The 13,607-nt window shown below is 39.0% G+C and overlaps 1 protein-coding gene across 1 annotated transcript; it reads left to right on the forward strand.

Annotated features, from left to right (window-relative positions):
• Positions 1-531: 531 nt before the first annotated feature.
• Gug (arginine-glutamic acid dipeptide repeats grunge) lies at positions 532-10,346 on the forward strand. Its single transcript, XM_088264552.1, has one exon. It carries the CDS (start codon positions 902-904, stop codon positions 6,284-6,286), a length of 5,385 nt encoding a protein of 1,794 aa, XP_088120678.1. The 5' UTR covers positions 532-901; the 3' UTR covers positions 6,287-10,346.
• The last annotated feature ends 3,261 nt before the right edge of the window (positions 10,347-13,607 follow it).

Raw genomic sequence — 13,607 nt, forward strand, 5'->3', positions numbered from 1 at the left:
AAGCAAGACCAAGGAAAACTTAGCATGATCAAGTATTTCTAATTGTACTTGAAAGTGGTCAGGCAGGTCAGGAGTCGGTATAAGCGGCGTGTATGTATGGGAAGATGTACGGATGTGGAAGAGACGAAGACTGATTGAAGAAAGATTGATGTGGCTTTTTTTTCTCTGCACCTATCCCAACGGGGAAACGTCGTGATAGTTAGTTACCCAAAATTTTATTTATTTATATTTTTTGAACATCAATCTCGTATTCAACGGCATGTTTCTCAATACTACACAAACAATTTAATAACAAAATATCAATTACTTTCGAGGATTTAAAAATTAAAAATCAAAATTATGCATTTTTCAAAATACGTGAAAAACCCCCGCTAATGAAAAGAATAGTTGCACAAATACGCTATATTACGCTGCATATACTATGTACCTACCTATTTTCATTTGTAATAATGGGTAGATACCTGATTTATGTATTGGGAGTTTTTGTCTATGTTTATAATGTAATAAAATACAAATTGTCTTTGATATGGTAACTCAATCAAGCTAAACAAAAGGCTGTCGGAGTCCATTTCGCTAAGTTTATATTGAATTACCCAAAACATATCGAATGTTTTATTTACATCGCGTTTCGACTTTAATTTTAAGATGAGCCAAGCCTCCGGTTAAGCTGAAGAATAGTTTTTAACAATGATCGACTCATTAAGTCGCCGTGTAGGGGTGGCCATTGATAAATCTTTAGTTTGGCATTTACATTTTATATCGGTGGTCAAAAACGACAAAATTCTTATAAAACGGTGACTTACAAGTTTAATTTGCTGATGAACAAACTTTTCGAGCTTGCGAGTGTTAATTTTAAAAGTTTAAAGTCCCGCTTGTCTCACATGTAGTGCTGGACGTCGCGATGGCACAGAATCAAGGTGAGGTCCGCGTGAGCGGGCCCAATCAACCTCCTAAAGATATATATGCGCGACTGCCCGACATGAGGGTGGTGGGCACGGACGAGGCCAGCCCCGGAGGCGAGGAGCTGCGCTGGATGCCCGCGCAAGCCTGCGACCGCGACCTCGTAATGTACTTGCGGGCGGCGCGCTCCATGGCGGCCTTCGCCGGCATGTGCGACGGCGGATCTCCGGACGACGGCTGCGTGGCGGCCAGCCGAGATGACACCACCATCAACGCGCTGGACATCTTGCACGACTCCGGCTACGACCCCACTCGCGCTCTGCAGGCGCTCGTCAAGTGCCCCGTGCCCAAGGGCATAGACAAAAAGTGGTCCGAGGAAGAAACCAAGAGATTCGTCAAGGGCATCCGCCAATTCGGGAAGAATTTCTTCAGAATCAGAAAGGATCTCCTTCCTCACAAAGAAACTTCCGAATTAGTCGAATTCTACTATCTCTGGAAGAAAACTCCCGGAGCGAGCAATAACCGGCCGCACAGGAGAAGAAGGCAAGGTGGCGGATCTCTGCGGAGGATCAGGAACACCCGGGCCGCCAGGGGAAGCGCCCGGGAGCTACCCGAGGCGCCGCCGCAGGACGCGCGCCCCTCGCCCACCGCGCAGAAGGAGCTCGGAGAGACCAGCTCCGTCACCGAGGACGACAACTCGGAGGACGACAGCGACTCTCGCGACGCGGGAGACATGAGCAAGGCCGAGCCGCGCGTTACTCCCGAGAGCCCCGACGGCTCCCCGGCCAGAATGAGAACTCGCAACAAGGCCAAGGAGCAGACCACCCCTAACTCCAAGCGCACTCGGGATGGAAGCGATCAAGACGATAATGTCAAACCTAAGGTCAAGACTCCCAAAACCCCCGTGAATGCCGACAAGACATCTAATGCTACCTCTACAGAGAAAGACAAAAAGAAGTGTGCGACCAATGGCAAAGTGGATGTCAGTAGAGTTAAGAAGCGAATACCGGATGATGTTGAAATGGATATCAACGTGGAAAATGACGTTAGTCTGTTTAAGAAGAAGGGAACCGCAGACCGTTCCGAGAGTCCAACGGAAAGTTTAACGAACGACAGCGGTTCCGCAGTTGACGATGGTGACAATAATGACTTAGAACCGGATTTATCCGAGTTTAGTTCGGTGAAAGTGGCGGTCGCCGATAATATCGATACTATGAAAGCGGACGGTAATGAAAAAAGTGAGAATGTAGAAAATAGAGTTCCAAAAATGGAAGATACTAAACTGGAGTTCTTGAATCACGCGGATGTAGACAGTACATCGAGACATGAATTTTTGTTTGAAAAAGATGGTAAATCTCCCATTGAAGAAATTAGAGTGGACCCTCTGTCGGATGAGTTATTAGGTGTGAAAGAAAATAGTTTTACAAGTTTAGAAAGCAAGAAAGTTAACGATACTAATTTGGAACTTGTTATTCCTAAAGTGACTCCTTTGAATACGGAGGCATTGGAGAAGTTGAAAATTAAAGAAGAAATAGATGGCGATGAAGGAAATGGCTTATTGCCTAAAGAAGATTTCAATCATGATCCCTTAGCGCAAATTTATCATCCTCAGCCGAATGACAAATCAAACATGCTGGACTTGGCACCCAACTTCCACCCGGATGTAGGTCTCTTTAACCCCCAAACCAACATCAAAATGGAAAATAATATAAACCAACATTACGGTAAAGAAAACATAATCAAACCGGGGAAAGATTATCCCGGAGGATTAAATCCCTACGTATACGGACCTACGGGCTTACTCTTAAATAATGATCAGAATAAACAGATGATCCCTCACACCATGAGTACAGTTATCAAGTTAGAACCTAGAGATGATACTCCAGACTTAAAAGGTCCACCGCAATCCGAGACAGTGTATACTGCCACGATAAGTAGTGGGATCGGTGATACGAATAATGGCAGAATACCGAGTCCCAATATACAACTCAGAACTCCTCCTCCGGTACAAGGGCCTATGCCTAATCATCCCGGTCTCGGAATCAGAAATTGTAATCCGGAAACATCTTCCCCCAATTTGTGCCCGGAGACTGATCCTAACAGCGTCAAAGAAATAGACCCGATGGAGTCTAAGCCCGCTGATTTGGCTCAGAGTGGAAAGAAAGTAGATATTGTCGGTCCTAGTTCTAGAGGAGCGCCATCTCGAGTGGAGGGATCCCACCTCAGGCTGCCTCTCGGCATGGAAGGGCCTTCATCCGGACACCCCCAACACCAGCCCCCGTTGTCCATGGCTCAATCCTCTATGTCGGGACTCATGCAGCAGGGTCCTCTGGCCACCATGGGAGCTCCTCCTTACGGATATATTCCCGGCGCCGTGCATCCCTATGCGCACCAAGCGCCACCGGGACACGCTATGGACAAACATCTGGGCCCTCTAACGCAACCGATGGGACCCTCTCACAGTTTGCCTCCGTTGAGATCTTCGCCTAGCTTGCCTCATACTAATCCATCCGATATGTTGATACCGCAGGACCTAAAAATCAAACTCGAAGTCGCGGAACCGATCGGCTCCCAAACCTCGCCCGAGTCGAATCCCAATCTGGCGGATCCTTTGCAATCTCTGAAAGAAGTTAAAGTACCGGGATATTCAGGCAGTACAAATAATACATTATCTCATAATTCCGAAATCACTCCCGCCGGAGAATCTAGCGGCATCAGACCTCCGAGTAGACCGCACAGCAATAATGGTGGAACATTCTTAGGGCCGAGAATAGATAACATTAAAAAGGAGCCCGATTACGCTCAACAAAATTTTCCCAGTCAGGGTAATATGGATGCTCCGATTGCTCCCGTTCCTATAAAAAGCCCTCATACACCTACACCTATCAAAATGCAGCTTCCTGGTCTTCATGCCAATTCCAATCCGTTATCGACGACTCCGCCATTCTCCAGGCACCTTACGAGTCCTCAACAATCTCGTCAAATTTCTCCATCTCCTTTGCAACAACCCCCTGTATCCCATTCTGCACTGAACTTGATGAATCCGACCCCCTTGTCCTTACCGACTACCATTCCCGGTCCCGTCATGCATTCGTCTCAACAGGGCCCTCATCCCCACCCGCACCCGCACCCGTTCTCTTCTCCTCTCCACCACCCGCACCACCCGCTGTTGCACCACCCTCTGTTTGCAGCCGTCGCGTCCGCGCACGCCATGCACCCGTACTATCCACACCCTCATGCGGGCTACGCAATGCCCTACCCGTATCCTTACGGACTGCCCCAGCCGCACCCCATACCTCCCATGCATAATCCTCCTGTGAGTACTCCCGGGAGGCACGAGTCCCCGATGGCCCTCAGCAAACCTTCGGCGATAGAATCTACCACTATGATGACATCTCACCATAGTTCCAGTTCCTCTGTCACTACTAGATCCTTGAGAGAAATTTCCGAAACTACCGAAGACCTTCGAAATCCCAGTAATTCGACGGAACGTCATCAAATGCACGAAACGACTATGACACACCATCATTCTACCAGCCATCACAGCTCTGTCCACGCCAGTACGGAGAAGCAGCCGAATCAAGCGGGGGCGAACCACACGCTATCTATATCTCATTCCACGTCGAGTAGTTCTTCGCAGTCCATACAACACAAGATTAACACGCAACAGAAACCGAGTATTCACACCAGTTCCCCTCACGGCCATATGTCTGCTAGTCTATCTCAAACCACGAGTACATCCTCGAGCATTAACTTGGCGAATGCGCACGCTCATCATCACTCGCATCATCATTCTCATCACCACGAGAGATTATCCCCTGCTGATCAAATGTTAAGACATCACCCGAAACTGTTACCCGGGAGCGCTGGAAACTCACACCATTTGATGATTCAACCTCCGACATTAGGTCACCACATGGGTCTGGGGATGCCACCGTCCGCAGGGTCAAGTTCCTTAGAAAACTTAAGGATGCACGCGCAAGCTGCCGCCGGGCTACAGCCCCTTCCCAAGCCCGCCTCTCCGCACTCTCTGTCTATGGGACACCCTCTGCACCGCCAGAGCCGCCCGCTGCAAGACGATCCCTCGGATACTCCTGTACTCAAACTGGAGACTCCGTCACAACCCCCTGAAGAAGAAGAGATTCCGAGTCCTGCGCATATTCCTCACGGGCCGTCTCCCGAGCCCAAAGTGGAAGATACCGAATGTCACAGATCTCAATCCGCCATATTTTTACGCCACTGGAACAGAGGAGATTATAATTCGTGCACTCGAACAGACTTGATATTTAAGCCCGTTCCTGACTCGAAATTGGCACGAAAGAGAGAAGAAAGACTACGCAAGCAAGCGGAGAGGGATAGGGAAGAGAGGGAAAAAATAGCGCAACAAGCGCACGCTAGAAAAATATCCACTCCCGAAAAACCCGACACTAAACCTCCTTCCAGGAGTCAGCTGGAGAGTGTTCCCTCGCCGTACGACCGGTTTCCCCGGCAAGGCTATCCGGACACTCCGGCCCTCAGGCAGCTCTCCGAGTACGCTCGTCCCCATGCGGGCTTCAGCCCCGGCAACATCCCGCGCCACTGTATGGATCCCATGCTCCAGTACCAGCTGAGTTCCATGTACGGTCCCGGGGCCGCTCGGGAGAGAATGGAGCTGGAGCATTTGGAGAGAGAGAAGCGAGATCGGGAGATCCGGGAACTGAGAGAGCGAGAGCTCAACGACCGGCTCAAGGAAGAACTCATGAAGAACACCAACGTAGGGGCCCGCGTGGACCCCCACTGGCTGGAGATGCACCGGCGGTACGGCGTGCCCCCGCCGGGCGTGCAGGGCGGCATCCCGTTGCACCAGTACTCGCTGTTTGGGGCGGGGCCTGGGCAGGCGGGCCTGTCGCAGCTGGAGCGCGAGCGGCTGGAGCGGCTGGGCATCCCGCCGCCTGGGCCGGGCGCGCCGGGCGGGCCGCCGCCGCACCCGCACGCCCACCACCCGCACCACCAGCTGGAGGCGGCCGAGCGCCTGGCGCTGGCCACCGACCCCATGGTGCGCCTGCAGATGGCGGGCATCTCGCCCGAGTACCACGCGCACACGCACGCCCACACGCACGCGCACTCGCACACGCACCTGCACCTGCACCCGGGGCAGGCGGCGCAGGCGGCCGCGCAGCAGGAGAGCTGGGAGCGGCGCATGGCGCACCCGGAGCTGCTGGCGCGCCCGTACGCGGAGCAGCTGGCGCAGCAGGCGGCGGCTCACGACCAGCTGCAGCGCCACCTGCTCATGGAGCGCCACCACGCCGCGCACCACCCGCCCGAGGACTACCTGCGCCACCAGCAGCGCGAGCGCGAGCTCAAAGTGCGCGCGCTGGAGGAGGCCGCTCGGGGCGCGCGTCCCTGAGTGGCCACGCGCACCGCCACTCTTCGTATACCGGAAGGTGGCCACGCCGTAATCGACATATCCCTTCTGATAGATTTCGATCCGTGAAAACTTTTTAAAGTCCGAAAAATATAGCTTTCAATTATTGTGGTCAATTTTATTCTCGCCATTTCCAATGAGAGATTTCATCATTTTGACATTGTATGTATTTTTTTTTATAACAAAGTACATATGTAACAAATGTATAATAATAAAGGTATATTATCTTTATTTTCATGAATATAACGGATACCTTTTTTTATATTACCAAATAGTGAATATGTATATAATTCTTTGACCTGCCAGGCATCAAAAGAAGTCACCCGTATTGTAATAAATATTTAAGAACTACCATACTTTGAATAAAATCAAAAATATTTGTAGGTATGTCTAGCTAGATTTTATGTATCCCAAGTACAATATCTGCCAGCAATATATTATAAACTGATATGTGGTTTTAAGAAATAATATTCCGGACATAATCTCCGATGATGCCACTAATGCGCAATGGACAGCGGTGTAGATGTATTTAAATTATTTTAGATGCTTTTTTGGAACATTTTATACACTTTTGTAATTTTTTCAGTCTACCCTGACTAAATTAATATTTATATCATTGCTAAATTGAGTGTGGTTATTTTCGATATGTCTGAATTTATTTATATTTCATATAACCTTGTCGATTTTGATTAGGTTTTGACCAACTATCGTTTCTCCACTTGGAAAATAATATTTTATCTCGTTTTTATGTTTTGATACTTCAAAACGCTTAATATATGAATAATTCATTAGGCAAATATACTAATTTGTTAGTTATAAAAGTACTGCAATAAGAATGAATTATACTAATTTATGTATGTACTTTAGACTATTCAGGTTTTTCTTATGTATTTTCATACATGACCCCTTTTATATTATTTTCTTGTATTATATTTTGTATCATTTTAAACATATTTTACGCACTATCCAGTGAATACTTTATTTTAATTTTACGGATGGAATAAAATAATTGTCTAGATTGTATTTAATACAGTAATAATACAAAGAATTAACATTATGAATAATATTCTGTTGCCAAATTTTCTATTTATATTGAAGTGATTTTTTGAGAAATGTTTTTAAATGAATTCTTTTAGAATTCAGTGGAATAAATCATATTTTACTTTAATTGAATCAATTATTTTCTTGTCATTCATGTCTATAAATTTGAATGTTTTATTTATATTTTTGCCTACTTTTTGCATATGTAAAGTGGAATGGGTAATTAATTATTATTATTAAATTTTATACTTAAAACCTTTGGAGTATTTTCCTTAGTGCTGCGTATTTTAATAATGATAATAACAACTTGTGAAACCATTATAAACCGAATAACATATTATAACAATGAATTAATTCTAAATTATCCAAAATGTTAATATTTTATATGAATACTCTATGATATTTTTTATTAGCTTTATTGGACCATGATTTTTTGATCAAAAGTATTTTAAGTGAAAATCCTTTAGCAAGATTATTGCAGATATCTCTGTATCACAACAATTTTGTATCTTCATAAAAATATTTACAAATCTCAAAATAAAATTAAAACACCAAATTTTCACCAGTTTCAAATCAGGCTTTGTGTGACATTAAATAATAAAAATGAGTACAGTAAAACCTTGATATAACAGACATAAATTCGATATAAATAAATAATACAAATCACAAACAAAATCCTATTAACTGTATTCGGTCTCTCGTGTCGTGATATTGCTGTTTGATATTGACGCGCTTGCTTTCTTGAAGTTTGCTGTTTTTTTTTTATATAATCAACTCTTATTACAAAAACGCGTATAATATAGTTGAATTTTGTTATCTGAAGAATAGTCGATAAATGTTATTATGTCATTTATGGCATTTTTTGTCCATTATATTCGAAGTTCGTTAAATAGAGGTCCATTATATCGAGGTTTTACTGTATAAGGAATTTCAATATTTTATTTTACTTTAAAGTGCTCTTTGACTATTCCAAAAATAAATGAATGCTTCATAGCTATCCATCTCTTGACAACTCTGCATTCATAAAAATAAATTTATTAATGTTTTGCGATAACTTAATTTTCTATAGAAATATTGAGATATTTGTCATAATATTTTTCAGTGTTATGGTTTACATATGAGAATATCACAAAGTTAAGAAATTCTGATAATTTCAAATATTTGTCAATCTTATGAATACCACTTTTGGACTTATTATATAGCAATAAAATGGGAAAGCAATGACAAATATTAATTGAAAACACCACCAAATCTCAAATTAATAATGCCTTTTAATCATCCTAAGTATTCAATAAAAAATATTGTATTAAAATGGTGTATTTGTGTTTAAAATTCTGTATACAGGTTGACTTATTTCAAATACCACTTTCTGTATTGTTTGCTAATAACAAATCGATACTTAATTATGTAACAATGATATTTTATTCGGAATATTGTCGTTGAATTATATTTATAATGAATATTTACACAATCCTGGTTTTTATATTTATTGTATCTATAATGTTTTTTTTTTCAAATGGTCCAGATCAACATATACAGTAAAATAAGATATGTTCCATGTTGAATTAACGTTAGTCTGAAACGATCATTTTTATTTAATGTATTACATGGCTCATTTTTGCTTATTTATTCCTAATTTTTATGCGTTCAACTTTTTGTTTAAAAAAATGCTGCTTCAGTAAGTTTTATGTTATGAAGATTCTTTCTGGATTTTGATAAACAAAATTTTCACCGGTGCTGCCATTTTTATATGGCAATTTATTTTCTGTTTTAATTGCTTGCTTATTGCATCAGTCTAGATGGAAAGTCATTCTTCTATTTCCTGAATCACATTGCTTCTGATATGCGTATTTTTTGTGCAAAAGTTGTGGTTTTAGTTACTGGTGCTATGATTTTTCTTTATTTTTAAATTGCGCATATTGTTGAAATAGACAAATTGAATGCATTGCTGATACCAGATTGCCATTCACCTGCATCTGATCATCTGAGCACCTGCATTTAAGATTCCAGCAAAATAATTTTTATTGTTATTTTATTTTCCTTAGCAATCACGACAATCAAATATTATGTTTATTGTACGTACACACAATAACATTGATGACTGATCACAAATCACCTGTGATACAGCAAATATGCTTTCATACTATGTAATGATATTAAACTGACTACATTGCGAGACTGCATGAGAATATCATTGGGACAAAATTGGATAAGATTTTGGGGAATACAAACACCGTTTGTAACTTCAGGGAATCCTAATACTACCATGTAATACGGAAACAGCATTAAACGGGGTCTTAGTGTGCTATATTGTTTTGAAATAAATAATTATAGATATAAGTTATGAGTACTATAAACTGTATAACTGCCCTTAGAAGTGCATGAGCGAATTGTCATCTTTAAAATAATAAGCCCTTGACCAACTGTACGGGTGGATTAATTTCGGCTTTTATAAGAATGTGAAATCAATATTGTAAGGATCTAGGTTCAATTGTGTCTAATTAAGTTGAGGTGACCATTAAAACTGGTTTTACTAGCACAGTACTGGACTGCATTTTTTTTTATACAAAACATTGAGTACATCAAATGGTTCTTAGCATTTGGTCACAACATAAATTCCTTAATTTACTCCACATAAAAATATAAGAAACAATACATATATTCAAAAATGAAATATAAAATCATTTTTTTCTGCTGCTATACTTCCCCGTCACCAAGAATGTAAAGTTTGCCGTGTTCTGGCTAGAAATTACAAGTAAGTGGTCAACTTTAGTTAAACATTCATTGAATATAATTAACTGTACAGTACGTTCCCGATTAACTGGGATGTTTAAAAAATTCCAAAGTCCTTAATGCACAAATTAGTATTACATGATTTCAAAGAAAGATTCTGCAGTTTGTATCCGTCTCAACATAAAATGATAACATACTTGATTGCTGTTAAAACATTTGTTGACTGCTTGTGTAATAGGGGTCAACTACTCCCCATGAGACAAAGAAATGAGAGATGTGTGAACACTTCCTTCTTTGGCCACTTTTAAAATGCGCACTATGTATCGAAGTGTTTTTATATTTTTATGTATTTATAGGTTGTTAGATAATTTGTGCATTTTTATAATATGTTTGGTCCTAGTGAATCGAGTCTACTTTAGATCTAGGTATGAGAAAACACCATACTTACCATCAATAAGATCCCATTTAATGATTATATAGACTTATTTGTAAGAAAGAGAAATGCATTTTACCCTTCATTTTAAGCACTTTTTTTAACGCAAAGTAATTTTTTCAGATATATTATAAATAACTCAAATATCATAATGAGATAGTACAGTGCTACCTAAAATGAAATTTTAAAATATTTTATTATTTCACTGTACAGAAGGTTCTCTAAAATGTATGGAATTTTTATATTAAATACTTAGTGGTATCATCACAGATGGCTATAGCAGTAGCAAATCACTGTTACCTTTTCGCTTGTTGACTTTTACCATCACATCATGATAGTACAGTCATTTTATAATTTTACATAATAAACACATTAAATTAAAATTGGATAAGTCAAACGGTGAATCATCACTGGAAATGGATAAAAAAAATTAATTACTTACAATGGTTTCCCTAAAAAAGTCTGATTCTAGAATAAAATATTTGTACCCTAAATGTTAATTGAACCTGTTTCTTGAGTTTGTCGGTTTTATTGATACCACCATCGATCATTCCACCATTGATTGGTATAAATGAATGTGCTTTGTCCCTTCCCTCGTGGTATATCTTGACAACCTGTGATGTCATAGAGACAATGGCGTAATTAATAAACTAGTTTTATTTAATGGTATTTATACAATTTTTCATTATCTAGCTTAAGTGCATTAAAAAATAGCACTGAACTCTCTCATTGTGCATAGAAAGTAAATGTAGAACCGTGTATGTAGAATAACATGGCACATTACTGGCATTCTACTGATTTAAGTCTTCATTGTAGATCAAAAAATCACCTCATATATATATATATATATATATATATATATATATATATATATATATATATATATATATATATATATATATACATATACATATATATACATAATATTTAATCTTGACAAAATGGCTTGTAATTTTTTACTTAACATTTTTCATAAAGGCACAAGTATAGTAAAATTTGTAAGCAGAAACTATATTTGTTTTTTTTTCGAAATTAGAGTAGGCATTGCATTTCATTTACTACTTAATGTAATTTAAAGTATATATGTAATGTTTAATTGAATTTTATCTGAACTCGTTTGTGTAAGTGGTCCAGTAAAATGAAACATTGAAATCATATTTGGTGGAAACCAGAAATATTCTGCAATATGGTCACAATAAATTGAATAATCTTGGATCTATGCGTTGTACATTTTGTTTATAGTTACTTTTAGATTAACCGTAACATGATAGAATAAAAGCGATTTTATATATATATAATTGACAATATGCCATTGATTAGGCATTCGTATTGATAATATAATCTAATTATAATTCGGGCTTTCTATTTAAAAAATATGTAAATTTAAATTATTATATTTGCTAGGAAAAATAAGTAGATTTTTATTTTAAAATAAGATTATGTACTACCCTGTAATAAGAATGCAGCAAATGAAAATTTGAAACGAAAATGCTGTATGATTTACAATTCTAACCCTTGCATTATGTGAAGAAGTTTGATAATTTACCTTTGTACAGAAAAAAAGATTTGCGTTGTCTGAAATAATGAATATCCATCTCCAAAACTCGCTTACTGGCTTTAACTTGTTTGTGAGATATTGAAATGGATATGGTTAGCGATATGTGTGCTAGATTTATGCAATGTAATTTATTTTTTGAACGAGTATATGTTGGGAATTAGTCAGATAATAATAGATCCCTTCAAATTTTTCATTATATTATGTATGTAAATCAATGTGAGATTTGCCTATATATGAAATCATTTTATAGACACTTTGGTGTATTGATACAGATTATTTAGACAATAAGATTTATTTGATGTATTAGTGCTTTCGTGTAAAGGTTCTTTACTAATAAAATATGTGACATAAAAAGTATTTTATTCTTACCAGATGAGATACAAGCCGTTTACTTGGTAAATCATTTGGTTTTAGTAAAAACACCTTTCTTTATTCAGTGTCACACCTGCAAAGGTTCACTGACACAGACACTTGCTTACAGCGGAGGGGAGAATATGTTCCTATTTGTTCAGAAACTTTCCACCGCTTACCATGATGATTCCTAACCCTAAACATGCAGCATTATGATAAAAAAATGTAATTATTTAAGAACAGTATGATAAAAAAGAAAATATTAAGTATGTACCTACATATAATATCTCAAGCCGTCGATAATAGGTACTTTTTTTTTTAAATATGGGAGCTGCATTTATTATTTACCTTGCTTATTATATACAAGGTTTATAGATCATTTAGTGGATTTTTGTTTCTTAAAAAAAAATATGACACTGCTTATCATTCATTGTTAACTTTGTGTAATACCACTTTGAAAGGTATTACACAAGGTGAACGATGAACGATAAAGAGAGTGTTATATTACTATTCCACAAAGTTAACAATGCTTTTAACCTTTTGCACTCGAATGGTGACAATATGTCGACGTGATAAATTCCCCAATAAATTAGTTGGCAACTATATGTTGCCACTATGTACCGTTATGTTGTTTAAATAATAAAAGGCCGGGATACGTACTAACGCAGGTACAATTCTGTCCCGCCAGTTGCTCAAGGTCCTTGCTAGCATTTGAGTGTTTTCCTGTTGTAAAAAAATTACTGAAAATTTTCATATGGTGTTAAAAGTAAACAAGTTTTTTTATCCGCATTAAAATGGATAAAAACTATTAAATTGAGTGAAAGTGAAGATAACTTTGTATTTGTGATAAAAATAGTGATAGTTTGAGTGATAATGACACTTCAAGTGATGAATATAATTTTATTGGACAAAAAAAAAACAGAAATCGCCGCCTCTCTCGTCATCTGGTAGTTCTTCTAGTATTTCAAGTAACAATGTTTCTCAGGATGATGAATGGGTGGATATCTCCAACACGGATAATCCTCCAAATGAAATAAAATTTTATATTTGATCTCAAGATATTGGACCAAATGTTTCTTCAACAATTAATGAACCAATTAATTTTTTAAAACTATTTTTGATGGAAGAATTGATTAATGATATTATTAAAGAAACCGGTTCATATACAAAAGCCAAGCTTCAAACAA

This window comes from Brachycentrus maculatus, unplaced genomic scaffold (genome assembly GCF_059751285.1).
Source record: "Brachycentrus maculatus isolate JH-2025_06_01 unplaced genomic scaffold, ASM5975128v1 h1tg000233l, whole genome shotgun sequence".
NCBI lineage: Eukaryota > Metazoa > Arthropoda > Insecta > Trichoptera > Brachycentridae > Brachycentrus > Brachycentrus maculatus.

Bases quoted from the DNA above. Each gene is read 5' to 3' on its own strand.
- Gug (XM_088264552.1), top strand. From the start codon at position 902: ATGGCACAGAATCAAGGTGAGGTCCGCGTGAGCGGGCCCAATCAACCT.